Source organism: Hemibagrus wyckioides, linkage group LG21 (genome assembly GCF_019097595.1).
Source record: "Hemibagrus wyckioides isolate EC202008001 linkage group LG21, SWU_Hwy_1.0, whole genome shotgun sequence".
NCBI lineage: Eukaryota > Metazoa > Chordata > Actinopteri > Siluriformes > Bagridae > Hemibagrus > Hemibagrus wyckioides.
In genome coordinates, this window is record NC_080730.1 from 14,242,702 (window position 1) to 14,266,548 (window position 23,847).

Sequence of the window (23,847 nt, forward strand, 5' to 3'; positions counted from 1 at the left end):
AATAATGAGCCATGCTGAATGCTAAATACCCAGGCTGCTATTGAGAAGGTATTTACCCTCTCATTACGCTGTACTCAGCTGGTCTTGACTACTCAAGGTCAGGGTTATAGGTTAAGTCCAGGGGTGCCTCCTGGGCTTTAAGAAAGGTCAACAGTCATGTAATCTATGACCTGCAGATGTGAAGGTTTTGTTATTGTGATGCCTTTTCAACGGTCAGGTTTAAAGCCTTTGTGTGTCAAAATGAATGTATTTTATTTATGTAGTAGGTTTGGTGTGCATTGGGTGTAAATACAAATACATAAAATTGAGGAGTAGTTTGGAAGACAGAGTTTCAGTTTTATTGTTTTATAGTCAAAGAATGAGAAAATGCCATAGTTAGATCTAACCAATTGTAGAGGATGGAGCAATTATGGTGTATACATATAATACAATACAGAAATTTAATTTGCTTCTAGAAATGATAGAACCTAGTAATAAGAATATGTACAAGCCACATATATATACCCCAAACAGCACCATTTTTAAAATATGATCCCCATTTCGTATAAGTAGGGAAGAGAACATGAAAGGGTATGCTGTTATAGGAAATTAATCAGCAGTAGTGTAGTGTGATGAAGCGGGGTTACAGATACCATCCTGAAGTGGATTATTTTCCAACAACAGCATGTCTTGAAGTGTTTTTTTCCTATTACAAAAAGTCTTTCCACACTTTCTTGTGGTGGACAACTTATGGGACTCCATAAGTTCACTCCATAAGACACAAGTCTCCAGGAGTGAGTAGTTGCTATAGAAATGTATTAAAATGAAGACACTAATACTTAAAAAAGTTGTTGAAAAAAATGCTAGTATTTTTATGTCTGGAAAAAAATATAAATATCAAATGTTTTCAGGTTCATACACTGAACACATTTGTGGGCAAGCTTGTGTACATCTGTGTACATGTATATTAGTCCATCACTGGACCAGTTACACTGTGTGTGTCAGTGATTATTGTAAGCGATGGCTACACTTCAAGCCAAAGAGCATTGGAATGAATTAATAATGCAAGCCATAACAATAGCTTGTACATTATAAAGGCCATTAAATTCTACCTGTGGCTTTTTCAAAGGCTCATTATAATGAAGTGTACTCTGTTTACGCAGCCATCACAGCTTCCTCTATTCAGTGCTGCTTGTGTAAATGGTTATGCTTCCTTTTCTCATTTGTACACTCGAAATTCAGACATATTTGCTCTTCTTCCCAAAAACCAGCATTTTGCATATTGGATACTATGTAAAATAGGACCAAATGCTGATTGGATCATGTGTGGTGTATCTGTCTTTTCTCTCTCTCTCTCTCTCTCTCTCTCTCTCTCTCTCTCTCCCGGTGTCTGTGTCTGTTTGTGAAAGTGAGTGTCTCCTTCATTAAGAGGAAGTGGCTATGGTTGAGCAGTTGCATGCAGGAAGAGAGACAGAGACAGGGGAGAGAGAACAGACTCAACCACTGATGGTAGAGCAAGGCTATGAGAGAGAGAGAGAGAGAGAGAGAGAGGGAGGGAGGGAGGGAGAGAGAGAGAGAGAGGGAGGGAGTCATACGTCAGCACTGCTCAGTTTCACAGTCTCTGGTAAAGCAGGCAGGAAGGCAGTAAGCAGGTTGTTTCCCAGCCTTGACAGCGCTACTCACTACAAGCACATTCAACACTGCACCGCATCGTCTACAGACTCAACCCCAGCGTATGCAGCAACCTTCACTATTGACAGCAAGCCTACATGAGCACTTCACTTCACATAGACAGATCTTCCTCTTCCTTCCTTTTCTCATCTGACTGACAAACTGAGCTGATGTGGACTCGGAAAAATTTCAGGGAGCGAACTGAAAAGGCCACTTCTTCTCATTTTCAATGAGATCTTGTATTGCTGACCTGCCAGGAAGAGGAACTAAGGTCTCCTTGCTGCTCTTCCGCAACCTCCAGCAGTGATACGCAGAAGTACTCTGATACCTCGACTCTCCTGCTCTCGGATTTCCGTCTGTCCCTTCAACTGACTCCAGGAGTTCTGTTTATTTATTTGAAGCCGTTCTTCATATCCTGGTCAGAGCTTTACTTCTTGCACTGCCTGAAGCCTGGAATGGTGCCGGGGGCCGCTAGAGGCCCCGCAAATGACCGGTAGCAATAGCATGAGCAGCGGCTACTGCAGCCTGGACGAGGAGAATGATGATTCTGCCTTCTTCACCGCCAAGACCACCTTCTTTCGCCGAGCACAGGCCAAGCAACAGGACAAGGTAATGCTGGGGAAGCGGGAAGAAGAGCAAACAGTGTATGTTTTTGAAGATCACCGAAACAGAGAAGTGCTTCTTATTAGATGACAGTCATATAGTGCGGAAATGAGGTTGCGTTCTTGAAGTTTCTGAAGTTGCAGCAATGATGACTTGTATGGAGAAAAAGAACATTGTGTGTTGGTTTTATTTAGGGTGTGTTTTTCGAAAGATATTTTCTGTGTACTATTCAACATAGCCTTCCAAAGTTGGAAAAATGTCTCTGAAGCTTTGATGATGGAAAATCTCTTAGTGGAAAGTTTAACATGAAAACAAAGACTGTTTTACCCAAATGAAACCTCGGAGTTGGAGAAGTTTTTTTCCCCCATTCATTGTTTCCTTTGTGTCAGAAAAATATGCTAATTGTAACAACAGCTTTAACAGCTTGCTTGTCATTTTTGGACCTATTTCTTCTGGCCTCGAGCTGCTCTGATGGAGAAATTAAGCAAAAGGAGCGGGCTGAAGAGATGATAACACAACCCCATTTCCTATATTATATTTTTAGATGGAGATGCTTCTAAATAAGAAATAATGAGCCATGCTGAATTTTAAATCATCTCCTAGTCTTGTGACACACCCTAAATTTTTCCAACTCTTATGTTTTCCCAGTGGACAGACTTTCCCAAAATGTACAAGCACTTGTGTTATGTAAGCTCAGTTCAAATTGAGACAAATTTATTTGTTTAAGATGCCAAGCTGAGATGAATAACACGCAAAGGCAGCTGGCATATCGCTTTACACCGATTGGAGTTGCCCTTCCAGCTTATTTACTGTCGATATATAACGGATCTGTGTAGCTTAAAACCTGAAAATGAATTTAATTATGGCTTGGCTGATTTATTGTATCCTGAAAAATTGCATTGCACTTGTATGAGCATTATCTTCTCAGGTTAAGCGTACACTATCAGGTCAGCCTTTTGAATTCTCCTTCACCAGGCTTACCTCAACTTCAGTAGTGTCAGGTTTGAAAAGATCCTTGTTCATACTATGAATTATTCATCCTCTATGTAGAAACAGTGTAAGTGACCAGTTTAGAGTAGCCAAGGAATTGTTGATTGCTTATGTGGGTTGCCTTCAGGATTGTTTAGTTAACTGGTCTGTTGTTCTAATAGATACAACTAGAAAATAAGATCATACATTGTTTGGGCTGCCAGGATGTGGGTTTTTGTGTCACTCCAGTTGCTAGGATGGCGCTGTCTGTGCAGTTCTGGTTGCCAGGTTAGAGTTGAGGTTATTGTTGCAGAACTGGTAGTGTAACCTTAGCTCCAGATCAGATTTCATCTTGTAGTTGAAGTAAGTATTTCTGTCAAAGCTAATTTTATGTCCTTCCACCTATCATAGAGCAATACAGTTTTATAAATGGTGTAGTATTTGGTATTTATTCAGCATCAATAAGGAAAGAATTGATGGAACGTACAACCAGTTCCATGTACCCGTCATTCATTAACCCAAGCTTGAGCAAATATGACACCCACTGAACATCAGCACCACGTCCATGTCCATGTCCTCCTACGTATCATAGAAGGCAGTGTGTGGAGCAAACAAATGTCTACAAACAAAAAAGCTCCGCCCCCTGAAACACTGTCGTTACAGCCAGTTGTTAACATTTGAATAGGGAAAGGTAGACAAATATTAGGGATCATGATCACTATGTGCAGAGTTTTTGGAACTGAAAACCTTGTACATGCACAAACACAATTCATGATGCTTAATGATTGAAAGGTGGAAGATGCTTATATTATTCCAAATATATCAGGCTAAAAAGCATGGCTTACAACACACACATCACCTCCATTTTACACTGTAATGACAAGTTATGCAAATGATCCTGGACTCACAGGCTTTTTTTTTTTGTGTCAGTCTGTCTTTCAAACTCACTACAGGCGATTGTCAGATACTGCTGCAGCTGCTGGCTTCGCTGAGCATAAAATGATTTATGAAACTAACAGTTTGTACCCTAAAGCACACCCTTGGTTATTCTGTAGAGCACATGGTGGTCAAGCTGCTTTGGTGCAGTAGCAATGCATCAGTGCTATAATTAGCTTTATATTAGTGTGCATGGAGTGTGTTTGTGTGTGTGTGTTTCATGTGAGGAGATTTGTGGGTGTGACATTTGAAATGAGGCATAGCAGACATGCAGATGATTGAGCTGTGCTTGGATAAAGGGATGTGAATATGTAGAGAGTGATAGCTGCTCCCACTCGATGCTTGACCCAGTAATGAGAGAGAGAGAGAGAGAGAGAGAGAGAGAGAGTGTGTGTGTGTGGGAGGGGGACCCAGAAAGTCTGGCGTTGCTGCAGTACATTTGTTTCTTTGCAGAAACTGCAATAGAAGAGCTTGTACAGTATGTCACATGAGAGAGAGAGAGAGAGAGAGAGCATAGATGGCATGCAGTTGTTACAGTGCTGTTGCAATGAACACATGAATTTACACATTAAACCATGAAGTATGCGAGTATGTCAGGTCTTCGGTTGTAATAGGAAGTGGGCCACAGTTTCACAGCTTCCGCTCTGAGATAAACAAGCCTCTGCTCAGGAACCAGGTTCCTGCAACTGTGACTGACTTGTTTAGAAGTGTGGCTATGAGGAAGACTTAGTTTCAGTTTATAAATAATATCAATCAAGTCACATAGAAAGTGATTTTGGCCTCATCGCTTTAAAGCTGGTCAGCGATTTTGTTGCAAGTTCTCAAGATTCAAACAAATGACTTCTCGTTTTGACAAAACCACGCCCCAAAAACATACCCAAGATAGAACGTATTAATACTAGTGCGAGATGGAGAGATTTCTTGACTAATAAGGCTGGTGGTTGGTTGGATGCTTGTGGGACTCGTTGTTTAAATCCTGGACCTGCAGATTTGAAGTCAGCTGATTCAGTTCCCCAAGTATTTGAGTATCTTTCTAAAAAAAAAAAAAAAAAAAAAAAAAATACAGACAGTTATTTTAGTTGAAAGTTTTGGGATTATTCAGTTAAGACTACAACAATAGCAAATAATATGAGAAAAAGCCAATACATTTGAGTGGAATGTGGTTTTATAGTAGTTTAAAATCACTTTAGGACAAGTTCATCTAGGTAAATTTTTCTCATGCAGATTTTCAAGCCTTGGAACCGTAAGCCAATATTTAAACAAATATTTCCATATTAATTTTCTGTTACAACACTATAAAGGCAAATCTTAGATTAGTTTTATGCTAATTTCATATAATGAAGTAGATTCAACATATTTTCAATGTCTGCGTCATTTACAGGACAGGTGTGCTCCTAAACTTTGGCAAAAAATAAAGACATTATTGTTATATAACTTTGTTTTAGGTTTTATCTTTGAAATTATGATTATTTATATATATACCAGGAAATAGGATGTTCAGAACGCTCAAAAGCTTTCACGTGGTCTGAGGATGGCTCTGATGGCATCATGTTACCTAATCAGCTCAAGACACCATGTGCTGAGCTCACACTGAACTGAGGAAACACTTCCCTTATAACTCATGTAAGGTGATATTTGTCCTGATCGCATCACAGATGTACTTTGTTATGCATCATGGACTTGTGTTACACCCTCGGGTGTCATTATCGAGACCACCTTTGGCTTTTCATTTGAGGAACTACAATGGAGTGAAATAATAAACATTACTTCTGAACAGGGAACTGTAGTAAGTTATGTTTGGGTTTCTGTGTGTAAATGAATTGTTCCAGTTTCCAGTCTGGTGCATTTCAGTTTTTACAGGTTCTCAATTTTTTTTAGGGACCCAGCTGGGCATGGCAGGAAATCCAGGTCATGTCTAAACTGAAATGAGTAAGAGTGAAAATGACATCTAGTCTTTTTCCATTCCTCAACTGTCCTGTCCAGTACCCTCAACAACCTCCTGTTCTTAGTTGACAGGAGAGGAACCTGATGTGAATTCCTACTATCGTAAACTCGAGATGTGTTGTGTGTTCTGGCATGCTTTTCTGCTCAACATAGTTGTAAAGAGTGATTGATTAGGTTGCAGTTAGGGCCAGTCTGGCCATGCCACACTAAATATCACAGAGATCATACTTTTTAAATATTAGCATTTAAATATAAATATTAATTATTAATTGAAATTGATTTTATGCGTTTTATGCTCCTCCATGATCGGCTGATAATTGCATGAATGAGCATGATGTTCCTGATGAAGTAGACTGAAAGCGTACTAGCATAACAATACTGGATTAAAAGCTTGCTCATAGAAAACAGAAATAATTTAAAGCCAACAGTAAGTAAGTAGACATGAGATTTTAGCATACTGCAATGCTATTTAGATTTTTTATTACTACAACTAGCTGGAATCGCACACTTAATGATATAATATTAATAATGTTAATTTACTATACTGGGATTAGAATACCTGGGTAAATGCTAGCTGGATGCATTTATAAACTGGATGCATGAACAAATGTGTTGCTTTAGCTTAATATGACTGAGAACAGCGTGTGAGATCTCTACTTTAATTCAAGGAGACATATATGAGCTGTCAAGAGACAAGGAAGTGAAGCAGACGTCTGCTTTTTATATGCATTTGATTTCATTACTGCCTAGGAGAAACTATAGAGACAAAGATTGATTTTTAGATTTTTCTTTCCTGTGGGTGAGACACGGTAAGATGTAGGCAGTTGGAGCAGTAGGAAGTGATAGAGGCCTCGACGGTCTTTAGTTCCGCTGTATGAAGCAGTGCTGCAGGTTGTGACCTATTTACAGAGACAAGCTCATAGAAAAATATGATTAGAAAGCTGAGCAATATGATGATATGATCTCGTTTACGGTGATCAGTTAGGTTACAGTATACTTTTCTGAGCTATTGTGGGTAGTATTGTTTCATTATGTATTTTAATAATAATTCAAAACATTAGAATTTTCTGAATTGATAGTAAATCTTTATAATATCTGTACAAACTAAAACTAGAAGCTGCTCATTTTTGTTCAAATGTGAAGATTTAAAATGATAACAGGTTAAGATATTCCCTTGTTTGCAGTCCTAAATATTTGATTTTCGGAGCCGTTAAATAAATTCTTATCGCATATCATAGAAATGTTAGATACTGTAAGTATTAAATGTGGGTCAGCTCTCAGTCTGGCACAAAATGATGTAAGCAGGGAAGACATGCCATGCAAACAGATCCTACACAACACCCGCTGATTCACCATCACATGCACACACACACACACATACAGCATCCCTCATGGTCTATTATCACATTCAAAACCCACATTCTCACAAAAAAATTGTGCTAAACCCTACTCTTCCTTATCACTATTCTTGTATGTTTCACTCGGAAAGGTGCATGTAGTGTACCATGAAATACTTACTCAAAAATCTTGTAACCTAAATATACAAGAGTGGTACATTAAATCAGTTTAAATGTACATTTCATTCATATGACCGTGTAATAGATTCACACTAAAGCTACAAAAGATGCACTCTTGATAGTAGGTCTAACCCTAGTAACAAGGAAAGGTACAGTTGAGTACTTTTTTCTGCACTGACTGTGTTTTATACACACACCTACGTACCAAAATTCATGAATCTGAATTGAAAGGCAGTGGTTTGAATGCTTAGATCCCTGAAAGTGTAAATGACATAAGGCCAATTCTAAGTGTGTGTGTGTGTGTGTGTGTGAAGCAAGCAACCATTTGCAAGTCTGCAGCTATAAAGTGACAGCTTGATGCAACCCTGCAGCATTGTTTTTTTCTGCACCATTTTTCCTCCCTTTTGATCCATACCACATAAACCTCTCTCTCTCTTTCTCTCTCATTTTTAGCTGCCTTACTCCCCTCCTCTCATCCCCCCTTTAAGTGAAGCCACTTTCTATATATGCAAACCCAGAAACCTTGAGAAGGTTACCTCATCGTCCACTCCATTGTTCTAATCAGCAGCACTTTCTCATTGCAGGCTAGAGGAAGGGAGGGAGGCAGCTATATTTAGCTCTGCTCACAAATGCAGGAATTCCTGAGAGATTAGTCGGAATGTGTCAATTCCAAGTCCCTGGAAAGAGCATGAAGAGTCACCACACATCCAAATTCACATGTCTTTTAGTAATAGATGACTCAGGAGGTTTTGGTTAGCTGGTCGGGATGTTAGACGGGAAGCTAAAATCAAACATGTCAATATCTTGGCAATTAATCTACAAGGCATGAATAAGGCATGAATAAAGTTTGAAATTCTTTTCCTAATTTATAATCGCCTACAGGGTTTGTGTAATATAGTCTGCAGAAAAGTTTCACTGAAGGTTGAAAACATCAGAAAAATATTCACCTGACACAACTGTCACTCACATGAATCTACAATCTGGGCTTGACAGAATTCAGCCCCAGCCTCTGCTCTTTAACCATTCTTCATTAAATAATAATGCTCTTGGTTGCATAATAGTTTAAAATAATCCATTCTAAGACATTTGTTATAAAAAAAATGACATGGATGACAAAACATGTACATGAGATTTGAGTTGAAGTTTACTTTTATCAATCCCTTATTGGGGAAATTTAAGTTGACACATCAGTGCAAGAATGAGGAGTAAATAAACTTACATCAAAAATAGTGTAAAATAAATGAGAGAGAGAGAGAGAGAGAGAAAGAGATAGAGACTGGTACATTGTGGAATCTGATGGCTGATGAGAGAAAGAGAAAAGGGCAAGGGGGATTTAGTTTTATTTAGTTAGCACATTTAGACAAGGCGTCTTTACCCAAAGTACAGTTTCAGTGTACTAAAGTGCACTGATCAGGCATAACATTATGACTGAATATTTTGTTGGTCCCCCTTCTGCTGCCAAAACAGCCCTGACCCGTCATGCACTGTGTATTCTGACACCTTTCTATCAGAACCAGCATTAACTTCTTTAGCAATTTGAGCAACAGTAGCTTGTCTGTTGGATCAAACCACACGGGCCAGCCTTCCAGACCATATGGGCCAGTGAGACTTAGCTGCCCTGCAGTTTTGGAGATGCTCTGATCCAGTCGTCTATCCATCACAATTTGGCTCTTGTCAAACTCGCTCAAATCCTTACACTTGCCCATTTTGCCTGCGTCTAACACATCAACTTTGAGGAAAAAATGTCCACTTCCTGCCTGATATATCCCACCCACTAACAGGTGCCATGATGAGGAGATAATCAGTCTTATTCACTTCACCTGGCACTGGTCAGAATGTTATGCCTGATCGTTGTATAACCATATAGCAATAGCAGAATAATCAAGAATATTGATATGCAGTATGATTGAGAAATCTGAAATGATCAGAGTTAATGTAATTCTGTATAATTAAGTTCAAAGGTGATGATGGGAAGATGACTAGGGTGCCATTATTTACTGATTGAGCTTTAGAAATAATGAGCTGAGTGACTTTCAGTAATAACACACACCTCAGAGTCCTATCCATTTTGATAGAATCATCTGCTTCACACAACCTGCAACATAACGTTTCACTCTGGAAACCTTTACCATTCTACTTTAAGCATGGTGCAAAAAGCACAAAAAAAAATCGTCAAAGGTTTTAATTAAACAAGTATTTTCCCAGTTTATTGCACTTTTTACACTTCAGCACGACTGTAATCGATTGGTCTGGCTGATATGTGCTGAGGCTGCAGTGTTATTGGAGCTGCTCGCTGGCTTCGCTCCAAGGCCTCAGAATGGCTTGAGAAATGAATCGATTTTCCTCTGTACTCTTCCTGGCACTGCTACTCCTGATGCGATGGAGGAATTGTATCGCACTGGTTCACTGATTCCACATGTATATCTACTATATTTACATACACTTTGCTAAGATTAAACTCGAACAGAGCTTGTAGAACCTCAGTGATATAACCTGCCATATATATTTATTTTACATATTGAATATAAGCCTGATTATTCGGATAATCAGCATACAGTAGCTAGGAAATGCTCAATTCTGATTCGTCAGTGGGTGTTGATTTATTTTCTGTGTTAAAAGCAGGTTAACTCCAAGAATAAATTAATACGCTCTTCCTTAATATGGTATCATTTCTATTGTAACTAAAATACATTTTCAGCTCAGTAAAATAAATGTAAAAAATGTTGAGGAAACAACACAGCATTAATTGTGTAACCATAAATGGATAAAAAAAAACATGTATTAATAAAAGGGGTGCATGGTAACTTAGTGTGTGTGTGTGAAGTTTGCATGTTCTCCCTGTGCTTCCGGGGTTTACTCCAGGTTCTCCGGTTTCCTCTCCCAGTCCAAAGACATGCTTTGTAGGCTAATTGGCATCTCTAAATTGTCTGTAGTGTATGTGTGTGTGTGTGTGTGTGTGTCTGAGAATGTGCCCTGAGATGGGTTGGTAGCCAGTCTGGGGTGTTCCTCGACAGACTAGAATAAACTCCCACGACCCTATGTGGGATAAGAACTACAGAACACAGATATATATAGAAATATTATAAAATATTATTATTGTTGCCAAATTTCTGATAACAGAACTTTCCCTTAAAAGCACAACCAGGCATGATTTATTCCTTAGATAATCAAATTCTCTGCTTCACACAGAAATACATGCAGAATAAAGAAATAATTCAAAGTTCAATTTGTCTGCAATTAAACAAAACGTTGCTTTATTTATTTATTTATTTATTTATTTATTTATTTGTCCCATGGAAGTCCTGCTGGTGATAGAAAGTCCAGATGTAAAAGCATCAGCATTTCTGAAATCTGCCGTTTCTGAAAGCATCCATTTTGCAGCCAAATAAAATAATGATTCATGTTCTATGTTAGTATGCATATTTTCCTACAAGAACATTTATTAAGCCATGTTAGCTTGTCAGGAAAAAAGGCAACATGCACATTTCTGATCCAAGATTTCAATCTTTTTCTTCCTGTCTGGGTTTTTGCTCTCTCACTTTCTCTCTTTCATTCCTCAGTCTGTACTCTATTAGTCAAATCTAGCACATAAAGCAATACTACACACTAGAATACACATTATACTGCAAATTGTGTGTGTGTGATTGTGTGTGTGTGTTAGTGTGTGTGTGTGTGTCTCTGCTCAATGACATAAAGCAAAAATGTGCCCCAAGGATCTTCATTGAATAAATGATCCTATTTTTTTTTCCATCATTCGGAAAAAAAGAAAAACCCGTCGCATGCATTACGAAGGATGTACTGTAGCAAGCGACTAAAAATATCCCAGCTTCAATCTTTGTTGCTAAGGTTCGTTTGGTAGCAGCTATGATCTACACCCACAGATTCTAATTTCTTTGCACAGGGGGAATTTCTAAATAGAAAACATCTCATGTTATCGTGTCCTCTATCTAGGATCTGACACATTTAGTGAAGAACAGAGGTGTGTGTTTTGTGATGTTTTGGGGCTGTTTTTCTTTTACGAAAGTGGGTTGAATTATAGAATAAAGTCCTAGAGAGAGCAGAGATGTTACAAACAAGAAATGATGGTGATAGATCACAGGCTGAATGTTTCATAGTGTATTTGTAGAAAAGGGAATGGATGTATGAAAGAGACTTCTAAGGTTGTTGACACAGTGAGGGTTGAGGTCCTTGCTTTATGCTCCAAGCTGCCGGCTTTTATATACTAGCTTCTATAAATTTTTTTTTATTTATTTCTATTCTATAAACAGCTTTTATATCCTAGCATAGAAGCATAAACACTGACCTTTGGCTTTTTGTTTGTTTGTTTGTTTACTTGCTTGTTTTTTTTTTTTCTTCAATAAAAGTTAAGCTAGCAATTTTTCTTTTCTTTGGAGACTAGTTAAATATCCCCACAAGGCCAAAACTGTCAGATTTTATCCGTGTGGGGACAAAACACACACACACACACACACACACACACACACACACTGCAAAAAAAGCATCTTAGCAAGTGATAATACCTTAAATCTTGTTAAATGTAAATCTTTAATTTCTTTCAATACTATAGGATTACAATAAACCAAATATGATTATTAGGCATATTTTCCTATTTTTAAGCTTTAATTTGTTTTATTCTATCTATAATATTGCTTCTTTCTAAAAAAAAAAGAAATTCTAAATATTTTCAATTTAATCTGCCATTATAACAAGAACATTTAATGCCCCAAAACAATAAAATATGTCTATAAAATGTAAGGCTTAAATAAATTTATATTTGGTTTCTTATAACCTTTTAAGAGGAAATACTAGATTTTGAGTAGTTAATGTCTTAATAATCTAGCCTTCAACCTTTTTGTGTTTGAATATACTGGTTTTAAATAAATAAACAAACAAACAAACAAATAAATAAATAAATAATACTGGATTGAAACATTTATTTATTTATTTATTTATTTATTTAATACAAATGTTATTATTACTATAATTATTATTATTAAGTACTTTAATTAGACATGCATGTGTGAATTATGATATTTAAGCTATTTACTATGATGCATATGTGTATTATTTAAAGCAATTAAATATACAACAACTCACCTAATGGGAAGTGCAACTTCCAGCCATTGGGTCTATTTTAATGCAATTATTTTAGTTTATTTTATTTTATTTTACAGAGAGCAAATAAAAACAGGTGCTTTGCAAAGCCCATTTCTGGGCTTTGGTTCCGGTTAACATCACAAACATCACTCAGACACGTACTGCAGCATGGTTAAAAGTCTGAGTAGGAAGAGTCTCCTGCAGTCGATAACAGCGGCGTACACTTAATGGCTAATCTGTCATTACAGAGCAACATAATGCTTACTCCGAAAGCTTTCGTAGTGTTTCCAAATCCATGCAGAGTCTTTTTTGTTTTTCCTTTGGGGATGGCATGAAAGGGATTATTTCTCTCTATCTCTCTCTAAAAGGCTTATGATTATCAGTAATCTGGTGTACGAGTTGGTGTAAAGGGCATTAATTTCACTGCTATGTTTTGGTAGCTGGTTAGTTTGTTGAAACAGACGGCAATGGCTGTAACTTCACATAAAAAGATTGTAAGAAATTGATCAATATATATCTTTGTTTCTATGTAAAGGTTTTTCAGAAACACTAGTTTTCAGAGTAATAACTGCAATAAAGATTATTACCATGATGTATCACAATGTGAAATTTTAAATGTGTGTCTTTCTTCATTGCAGAATACCACTAAAGAGGATGAAGAGGAGAAGCAACAGTCCCTCACCGAGGAAGAGGTCAAGGCAAAGATAGAGGAGTACAACTCTCAAGTGACCGAAAATGGAATGAAATTAGTGAGTACAGATTTTTCCTGTAAACTACTAGTACTAGAATCTCCACACAAACCCATACATAGCAACCTTTGGTATTAGGTAGTCTAGATGCAGCTAATGTCTCCATTTTTAAACAAAACAACTTTATTACTTTGTTCTTAGCAAGCTAGTCCAACTGTGGTAAGGTTTGCTTCACACCTCCAGGGTTATGGGTTAAAGTTCCACTTCCACATTTATGTTTTGGAGGTTTCCTCCTCCAGTCTAAAGACATGTGTTGTAGGCTGACTGGCATCTCTGAATTGTGCACAGTGTGTGAATGTGTGTGATTGTTCCCTTTGATGGGTTGGCATCCCGTCCAAAGTGTCCCCCTCCTTGTACCCCGAGTCCCTGGGATAGACTCCAGGCTCTCCATGAACCAGTGTAGGATAAGCAGTACACAAAATAGATGGATGGAATGGTATTTTATGATATCTAAAGTAGTTTTTTTTTTAACATAATGGGATCCTAGTATTAATGATGATGTTAATAATATTTTTATTTAAATATAGTATTTTGGCAAAGTATTGAAGACTTCATTTTAATATTTCTTTACATAAATACGATTGAGGGTGGTATACAGGTACAGCGGGCAACATCGCCACCTCATAGCTCCAAAATCCCCTATTTGTTTTGCATATGTTCCTTGTGTTCATCTGGGTTTCTTCTGGGCTTTCGGTTTCCTCCCACCTCCCAAAAGCATGCTGGTAGGCAGACTACCTACTCTGGATTGCCCCAAAGTGCAAATACATGTTGTTAACCATTTTGCCTTCCAGTAAATCTGTTTATAATATCTCTACTTCCCTTGAGTTTTTATTTCACCTAATACTGCTGGGATTTTTTTGCCACCACATTTCAAAAGTCCAATCTCTGCTTGCTACTCAGTACATTTTCACACACTAAATCATTGCATTGCTCTGTAATTTTTTAACATCATGCGATGAATTTTTAACATCAGTTCTTTGTTGTTCTGTTGTTAGTGAAGCTTTTCCATGCTCCTTGAGTTGAGTTTAGAATTTTATACTTTTACTTGAGTTCTACTTGCATCACAGTGAAGTAAAACTTCATCTACATCACTAACACATTTCTTCGCTCAGGCTGCTGATGGCACATACAACGGGTTCATTAAGGTCCACCTGAAACTGCGGCGGCCGGTCACACTGCTATCAAACGACACAAACAGCTCATGGAACTCGGAGAACAGCTCAGCGGCGGCCGACATTACAGACAAACGCACATCCTTCTATCTGCCCAGTGAAGCTGTCAAGCAGCTCCATGTCAGCAGCACCACCACGGTCAAAGAGGTCATCGAGGGCCTGCTCCGGAAGTTCATGGTGCAAGACAATCCACTCAAGTTTGCTCTCTACAAGCAAATGCACCGCCATGGACAGGGTAAGCAAATGACTGTAGGAGCAGGCTTTAACACACTTTAACCAGTCACCCTGAGCTCCTATAAAGCATACTAATCATTCTGCTTCCTGCGTTTTCCAGATCTTTTGCAGAAGCTTCCAGATTCTGAGCACCCTCTGCTCCTTCGCTTGCTGGCGGGTCCTGATTTGGAGAAGCTCTCGTTCGTACTGAAAGAAAACGAGACAGGAGAAGTAGAGGTACAATACAATCGACTGTATTTGTTATGGTGTTGTCTGTCTTTTTTTCTGTTTTTATTTAGCCTACTAGGGACAATATATTCATAGACAAGCTCCAAAAAGACTTTTGTCTTCCCAGTATCTAAGTAAATAGTGATATCAAACCCATTTCTGTTCTCTGATGCCCCAAGTGCATCTACAGTTTGAAAGAGTTATCTTAACCACTAAATTTCTGTGTATCCCAACAGAGGTAAAAACAAAAGTCTCGCACTGAAAACCAACAGTGTCTTGATTAATTACTGATAAAATAATTAATTTGTTTATCCTGATGGAAAGTGTCCAATTGGTTGATTTCTATTACACTGTTGTACTGCTGAAAAGGGTTAAATATAGTTGATTGCATTTGATCTTCTTTAATTTGGTACTTTGCTCCTTTATGTGAAACCGTCTATGTTGCCGTTTTGACCAGGACTCCCTGGAAGAAGAGATCTTGTATCTCACTGTGACTTTTCTGGCTCAATAAAAATTCATTTTGAAACTGATGGGAAATCTGTAATGCTCAATTGTGAGCCACAAGTCAGCAGTGATGAGGGCACAATTTATAGCAGAGTTTACAGCTGACTCACTATGGCCCAAAATGTGTAAATGGCAATCAGACAGTGGTTGTATGTGTGCCAGAGGATATTTGTATGCCAGATGCTTAAACTTGACCAAATTTGACCCAGATACCTCAGTGATGTTTAGATAACTCAATATTATATCAATATTTGCGATATACTAAATGGCTCTATAGTATGTCCTGGCTTACATGTTGTGACATGTTTTTGAATGGTTTAATTAAAGTGTTTAAAATACATGTAAAATATCTATTCATATAATAGAAACATATAATTATTATATATTATATTCTGTCTTAAATTTACAATCTCTACATTGTTTTAACTGTATTTTGGTCTTTTTTGTGTATTTTAGTGGCACGCATTCTCCGTGCCCGAGCTGCAGAACTTCCTGGCCATTCTGAAGAAGGAGGAAAGGGAAAGGGTGAAGCAGGTAGAGCTGCGCTACACGACCTATCGTACGAAACTCATCGAGGCTCTGGAGGAAGTGCAGAAAAAACCTGGCTAATGCACCTAGCCTATGGACAGACTCATAAAAAACTCTCCACTTAGGATTCCCTCAAAACCCCCACCAGACCTCCCTCCTGACCTCTGAAACCTAACAAAGTGACCAGAGCAGGTGTGTGAGGGAGTGTCAGGACTTAAAGAACAAGGGGAGAGTGATGGATCACACAATCACGTCACTCGGGACGCAAAACGGCACACGTGCGATGATCCAGGAGTGTGATTCTGACTGACGTGGTTGATGTTTGAGAAGGATTTTTTTTTCTTGTCTGTCCACATTTCTGTATGATGCTGCTGCTATGACTGCTACTGCGAGTGTTACTTAGCATGACTTTCTTTTTCGTTATCTATGCTAGCGTGTCCTCCATCAGGGATTTTTTTTAAAGTAGACAAAGGAACTTTATGGGGGGGAAAAAACAACCATTAATGCTATAAATATTCCACATTCCTGGAAGTGAACTTAAGTAAGTGAATAAATGTAAAAGCTTAAGATAAGTCTAGGTTAAAGACCTGGCTCTTGTGCTGTAAAGAAATCAATATGCACTCACACTCACTTGCATTTCACAGCATCATTTGTATCTTAACTAATACCATTATGAACAACGTACTGTATTCAGACAGACTTTCTGTACAAATCAATACGCCATTTGCTGAAAGCATCCTCTCTTCTAGTCACACACCTTTCAAATCAATAACCTCGACATGTCTCTCAGTAGCCAACACTGCATATTCAATACATCCAATCAGCACTGATCATAGCCTAATCATCCATATACATGCATGTGTACATTTGGAAAGACGTGGAGGCTTTTTCAGTCTAATCTATAAGCGTTATAAATTAGTCTGGACAGATATAAATTATAAGCATGTTGGAACGCAGGCGTCTCAAACCAAACCCTACGGAAATGTGAAACGGCTATAGCATACATGTAGAGTGTATAGTGACTGTGTGTGTGAGTGTGAGTGTGTTTTTTTGTAAAAAAAAAAAAAAAAAAGTGTGTTTCTGTTTCTGGCGTGATATGAAAGCATATAGAAGCGCCCAGCCTCAGCACACACCCATCACACAACTCAGAGCTTTCCCACAAACTGTTGCATCTTGGTAAATCAGTGTGTCTGAAATCTAATATGTAGGATGTATGATATATAATGTACTGTAGCCTAGATAATCATATCAGATCATCAGCTAAGTGGGCAAAGCAAGGCTGTGGGCTGTATTTTTATAAGCTGAGAAACACCTTAAGGCTTTTCACACGGAGCTGAATCCTGGGTTATTGTCGTTTTGATCTCTGCTTCGAACCCCGGCTAGAGGAACGTTTCATACTGGAAATTTAGATGCTGGAAGTTGTATATCAACTACACAACATCCTTAAAAAGGCCCAAAAGCTTGGCATTGTTTTTAATTATATTCACTAATTATTTTTATTTTAGACCAAATTCTTAAAGACCAGTGAAAAGCCTGATGTGAAAGTAGGCACATGCTAAATTTATCAAATCATCATTGTTGATGGCGCAAATATGCAGATAAGAAGGTTAACCTGGGCTTTATGGATGTATAATATGAAGCGCCAGATTATTTAATCAGCCAGACTTAATTGTAAACCCCTGGTAAAGTATAAACAGTGTGAAACGTCAAATGAAATAACCCAGGATTCTTTTACCTGGAGTTTACAATGACTCAGGGAAAGTATTTCAAGTGTGAAAAGCCCTAATAATGGATTTTACACCAAAGTTTAAAATAAGGGACAAATAAGCCTAGTATTTTGCAATGAATGAAGCAGTGCATTGTAGATTGCACAAGGCAGAAAAGACCACAAAGTGGTGAGCCAAAATATATATATATATATATATATATATATATATATATATATATATATATATATATATATATATATATATATATATATAGTGCAGTATATAATAATAATAATAGTAATAATTATAATAATAATAACGAGGGAATGATGTGCTTTGTACTTTTCTTCTGATTCTAAAATATTTAATCAAGGATTTGTGTTGCTTTTAAGTGTGTATGAGATTTCATTCTGTCTGACACTGAATATCATCATGGAGCTCATAGCAATTTACTAGAAAGCACAGCAAGGTGATGAGTAATGAGAGAAGGTCAGTGATCTGAACTGTACAATCTGATGATAACATCTGAGTTCCAGCCTTTTGGGTTTTTCTTTCTTTCTTTCTTTCTTTCTTTCTTTCTTTTTTTCCTGATGCCAGTTCCACCGTTGCAATGTAAATGAATAGCCAGGGACAATCCAGACTGTGTTATGTTAGAATGTTAGTCTTTTCTTTTCTACAGTATGATCACCTGTGTTGAGTTAGCTGCACTCCACTGATCACTGTTAGTATGAATTTAACACAGGTTTGTTTTACTGTATAAGCCTAAAGACACACTGATTGGAAATAATGACCAAAAAAGGTCATCTGAGGGCTTTATTTTAAAGCCTCTATGTTTTTGCCCCTGTGCTGCCCTGCTGGCTCTGATGCTAATTTTCCAAGTGTGCCTCCTAGAGCATGGGAGGTATAACATACAGCCATGAGCAAACTGAGCAGGATGGATGGAATACTTCCTTTCGTCCTATCCCACTCGCTCTTGTGTTCCCGCTGGCAGTGCCTTTTGTCTGTGTGTAGCCTTACCTGAGTGTGTGTGTGTGTGTGTGCTTGGTTTTCTTTGTTTATCTGCCTCAAAATATGAGGATAAATGTATAAGATTGAAAGAATGAACTGTGTGTTTATGTGTAAGTCTGTTTTTAACTTATTTTATGATGCATTTGGGGTTGTGGACAAATCAGTGCTATCAGTGCAAATCCTTTGTTTTTCAAGGATTTAGAAGTATATATCATCTCTAAAACTGTAAAGATAATGAACAATTAAATAAAATGTCACCATTTTATCTGTCAGTCTTTTCGTGATTTGGATCGATTTGGAAAATGAATGCAAATCGAAAGAGAACTATATTCGATGTTTATGGCTTAGAGAAAGAAGTACGGAATATACGTACACCAATCGGATACTAGACCTGATCAGTGTCAAAGCAAAACCCTCCGATTTTTTTACTCCAGCTATGTCAAAGGGCAGTTTAACATTCTCTGAGGAGCGCTACCTACCCTCTTACACATATATGAACCCATGATTTGCTTGTGATTGACAGAGGAGATATTATGCTAGGATGTTTGTCCCTTAGCTCCAGGCTATAGCGGTGGTAGCTCAAGTGATTAAGGCTCTGGATTCTTGAATGAAAAGTTGGGGTTCAAACACCAGCACTGACAAGCTGCCACTGTTGGGCCCCTGAGCAAGGCCCTTAACCCCCTCTGCTCCAGGAGTGCTGTGCTCTGACCCCAACATCTAAAGCTGGTACATTCAAAGAAAGAATATCACTGTGCTGTAATGTATATGTGACAAATTAAAGGCTTCCTCTAGATGGCTCTTGCTAGTCCCTCATCTTAAATTTGACTTTTGCAAAACGAACACAATGATAGATTCTGTGCAGTGAAACCTGTGCAAATGTACAGGACACTGTACGTGCTTTAAAAGCCTGTCACATCCCAAGCATGATGTTACTCATAACTCCGGTTCTATTCCTTTTGTAATCGTGGATACAAATAATAGGTTACTCTTTTAATTGACCTAAATAATCCACATAAATGCAGTTTGTCATATAACCAAGAAACAAATAAATATATTCTGTTAAAGAATCCTGCTTGATTTAGAGCAATATTGTAGCTCACTGAGGCATTTACCAGGTAAGACCAGCAGAGGGAGCCACTCACACACAAACGCCGTTATTATTATTTTTATCAATAACCAATTTAATGGTGATATTTAGTCTGACATCACTTACTGTTAACTATAAGGAGCAATGTTCTTTTACTTGTTTATAGATATGACCTTACTTAAAACCTTCCAGCATAGATCTTGCATCAAGTGGTGCATCATTCATTCATTCATTCTTCAGTAACTGCTTTATCTTGGTCAGTGCAATACTGGATCCAGAGTCTGTCCCTGGAACTCTCAGCATGCTGTGGGAATACACCCTGGATGAGAAGCCAGTATATCACAGGGTAACACACACACACACATCTAGGTGCATCTGTATCTGTACCTATTCTACAGTTTGCATTGTCTGTCATTATAACCGCTGTCATTTGCATCAATTTGAGTTTAAATCCCAACCCTGGTACAGCTCTACAGTGCACATTGTGCATGCCCATACATGGAAAATATATACAGGTAGTCAAGGACACTGACTTTTCAAGCAGCCTCAATAGCCACCGGTTGTAAGTGTCCATCAAAACACCAAAAGGCTAAATACAGCATTTACCTCTCATGTACTGCTGTGTCCATCAAGCTCTGGAGGGTTCAGAGAGTCAGCTGCCAAGGGGTCAACCTAAAAATGGTGTCAGTAATTTTTTCCCAGCAGTAAATACAGATGAGCTTCTTCTTCCTTAGCTTGCTGAGAATAGTATCTACTACAAGCATGGTGTTGCAAGCTTGCCCAATTTAGCACAACATGCTACACCATAGCATCTCCTCTTACCCGGCTGCTGTTAATAGTATAACCATGCTTGCTAAGACATGCTTATGTTATATGTAATAGAACGTTAGCTTACATGATACAGTACTGTATTCTTGTGTTATATGGTTCACTGGCATGTATGGATTGTGATTATAATCAGAATTTTTGTTGTCATTAGTTCTGAAGCAGAATTTGGCAAATCCTTTGCACGTGTAAAAACATTTCAATAATAGTAGTTCAGATTTAAACTAGTCATGACAAACCATCGATTAATGACAAAAACAAAAGGGAAAGCTCGGGTTAAACTCGCTCTGTTTCCTGTCTTGTTTCTTTGAGTGACTTTTGATATCTTTCCAAAAAAAGTTGGAAGCATTACTAAAAGGGAAAAAAATCTCTGTTGCATGATTCTGTGTAGACTTTTTAATGTTTCCCACAAGATTTAGAGTCTGTTGCATTGCATTGTGGGATTTTATAAGCATGGTGGATATTCTGGGCCTGGATACAGAATTGCGAAACTCTTAAAATAGTGCACTGTATAGTGAAAAAGATCCAGGCTATGAAGAACGATATTCAATCTCATATTTCATGCTTCAGACATTTTTTTTTGTCAGTTTGGTTGGTGTTCAATTTGTTCACATTAGAGGTAGGTTTAAAAGTCAGCTGAAGAATAATTTGTTTCAGCTTTATTTCACTACACCTAGAATAAGTAAAAAGTAACAAGGGCCTACACACTGCACTGAGTTAAACCAGTTCTGTAAGGAGAAAAGGGCAAAATGTCTGGCTCAGTATTGTGAGAAGCTTGCTGAGGCCTACCACAAGAAATTGATTCATATTCAGAGGAAGCGGTGTCTGCATAAAGCTTGCAGCAACGTCAAAGACACCTCTCATCCAGCCCATAAACTGTTTACCTTCCTACGGTCTGGGAAGAAGTTCAGGTGCCTGTGGTCCATGACTAGCAGGCTAAGGAACAGCTTTTACCCACAGCGATCTCTTTACTGAACTCTTCAACCCATCCTCCTTCATACTATATATATATATATATATATATATATATATATATATACACTATATTGCCAAAAGTATTCGCTCACCTGCCTGGACTCGCATAAGAACTTAAGTGACATCCCACTCCTAATCCATAGGGTTCAATATGACGTCGGTCCACCCTTTGCAGCTATAACAGCTTCAACTCTTCTGGGAAGGCTGTCCACAAGGTTTAGGAGTATGTTTATGGGAATTTTTGACCATTCTTCCAGAAGCGCATTTGTGAGGTCACACACTGATGTTGGACGAGAAGGCCTGGCTCTCAGTCTCCGCTCTAATTCATCCCAAAGGTGTTCTATCGGGTTGAGGTCAGGACTCTGTGCAGGCCAGTCAAGTTCATCCACACCAGACTCTGTCATCCATGTCTTTATGGACCTTGCTTTGTGCACTGGTGTACAGTCATGTTGGAAGAGGAAGGGGCCAGCTCCAAACTGTTCCCACAAAGTTGGGAGCATGGAATTGTCCAAAATGTCTTGGTATGCTGAAGCATTCAGAGTTCCTTTCACTGGAACTAAGGGGCCAAGCCCAGCTCCTGAAAAACAACCCCACACCATAATCCCCCCTCCACCAAACTTTACACTTGGCACAATGCAGTCAGACAAGAACCATTCTCCTGGCAACCGCCAAACCCAGACTCGTCCATCAGATTGCCAGATGGAGAAGCGCGATTCGTCACTCCAGAGAACGCGTCTCCACTGCTCTAGAGTCCAGTGGCGGCGTGCTTTACACCACTGCATCCGACGCTTTGCATTGCACTTGGTGATGTATGGCTTGGATGCAGCTGCTCGGCCATGGAAACCCATTCCATGAAGCTCTCTGCGCACTGTTCTTGAACTAATCTGAAGGCCACATGAAGTTTGGAGGTCTGTAGCGATTGACTCTGCAGAAAGTTGGCGACCTCTTCGCACTATGCGCCTCAGCATCCGCTGACCCCGCTCCGTCAGTTTACGTGGCCTACCACTTCGTGGCTGAGTTGCTGTCGTTCCCAAACACTTCCACATTCTTATAATACAGCTGACAGTTGACTGTGGAATATTTAGGAGCGAGGAAATTTCACGACTGGATTTGTTGCACAGGTGGCATCCTATCACAGTTCCACGCTGGAATTCACTGAGCTCCTGAGAGCGACCCATTCTTTCACAAATGTTTGTAAAAACAGTCTGCATGCCTAGGTGCTTGATTTTATACACCTGTTGCCATGGAAGTGATTGGAACACCTGATTCTGATTATTTGGATGGGTGAGCGAATACTTTTGGCAATATAGTGTATATATAGATATAGATATAGATATAGATATAGATATAGATATAGATATACACAGATTAGGCATAACATTATGAGCACTGAAAGGTGAAGTGAATAACACTATCTCCTCATCATGGCACCTGTTAGTGGGTGGGATATATTAGGCAGTAGGTGAACATTTTGTCCTCAATATTGATGTGTTAGAAGCAGGAAAAATGGACAAACTTAAGGATTTGAGTGAGTTTAAAAAGGGCCAGATTGTGATGGCTAGACAACTGGATCAGAGCATCTCCAAAACTGCAGCTCTTGTGGGGTGTTCCCGGTCTGCAGTGGTCAGTATCTATCAAAAGTGCTCCAAGGAAGGAACAGTGTTGAACCGGTGACAGGGTCATAGGCGGCCAAGGTTCATTGATGCACGTGGGGAGCGAAGGCTGGCCCGTGTGATCCAATCCAACAGACGAGCTACGTTGCTCAAATTTGTGAAAAAGTTATGATGAAGAAGTAAATGCTGTTTCTGAAAGAAAGGTGTCAGAATACACAGTGCATTGCAGTTTATTGCATATGGGGCTGCATAGCCGCAGACCAGTCAGGGCCCATGCTGACCCCTGTGCAACACTGAAAGTGACAACAATGGGCCAGCATCAGAACTCAGCTCACCGATAAGAGTCAACTCTTTCTAACCTGAACGCATCTATTATGATCTATTATTTATAGGAAATATTTACATAAACACAAAATATTGTCAAGGCACTAAAACGTTCATTAATAAATACAGTAACCTTTTATGTCTCGTTATGGAAATTCGTTCAAAGTTTTTCTTAAAAAATAAATCGCCTTCTTTA

The 23,847-nt window shown here is 38.6% G+C and overlaps 1 protein-coding gene across 3 annotated transcripts in view; it reads left to right on the forward strand.

Moving 5' to 3' along the window:
- rassf5 (Ras association domain family member 5) overlaps positions 1–18,092 on the forward strand; it is a 45,399-nt gene extending 27,307 nt beyond the window's left edge. For 2 of the 3 annotated variants that reach the window (XM_058373163.1, XM_058373164.1), the window contains exons 3-6: positions 13,355–13,465; positions 14,578–14,872; positions 14,972–15,087; positions 16,039–18,092. In XM_058373163.1, the coding sequence (XP_058229146.1) occupies positions 13,355–13,465; positions 14,578–14,872; positions 14,972–15,087; positions 16,039–16,191 (675 nt within the window). In that variant the 3' untranslated portion in view covers positions 16,192–18,092. Of the gene's footprint in view, positions 1–1,591; positions 2,260–13,354; positions 13,466–14,577; positions 14,873–14,971; positions 15,088–16,038 lie in introns of those variants that run through there. The other variant, XM_058373165.1, reaches the window with a different exon arrangement.
- Positions 18,093–23,847: the final 5,755 nt, after the last annotated feature.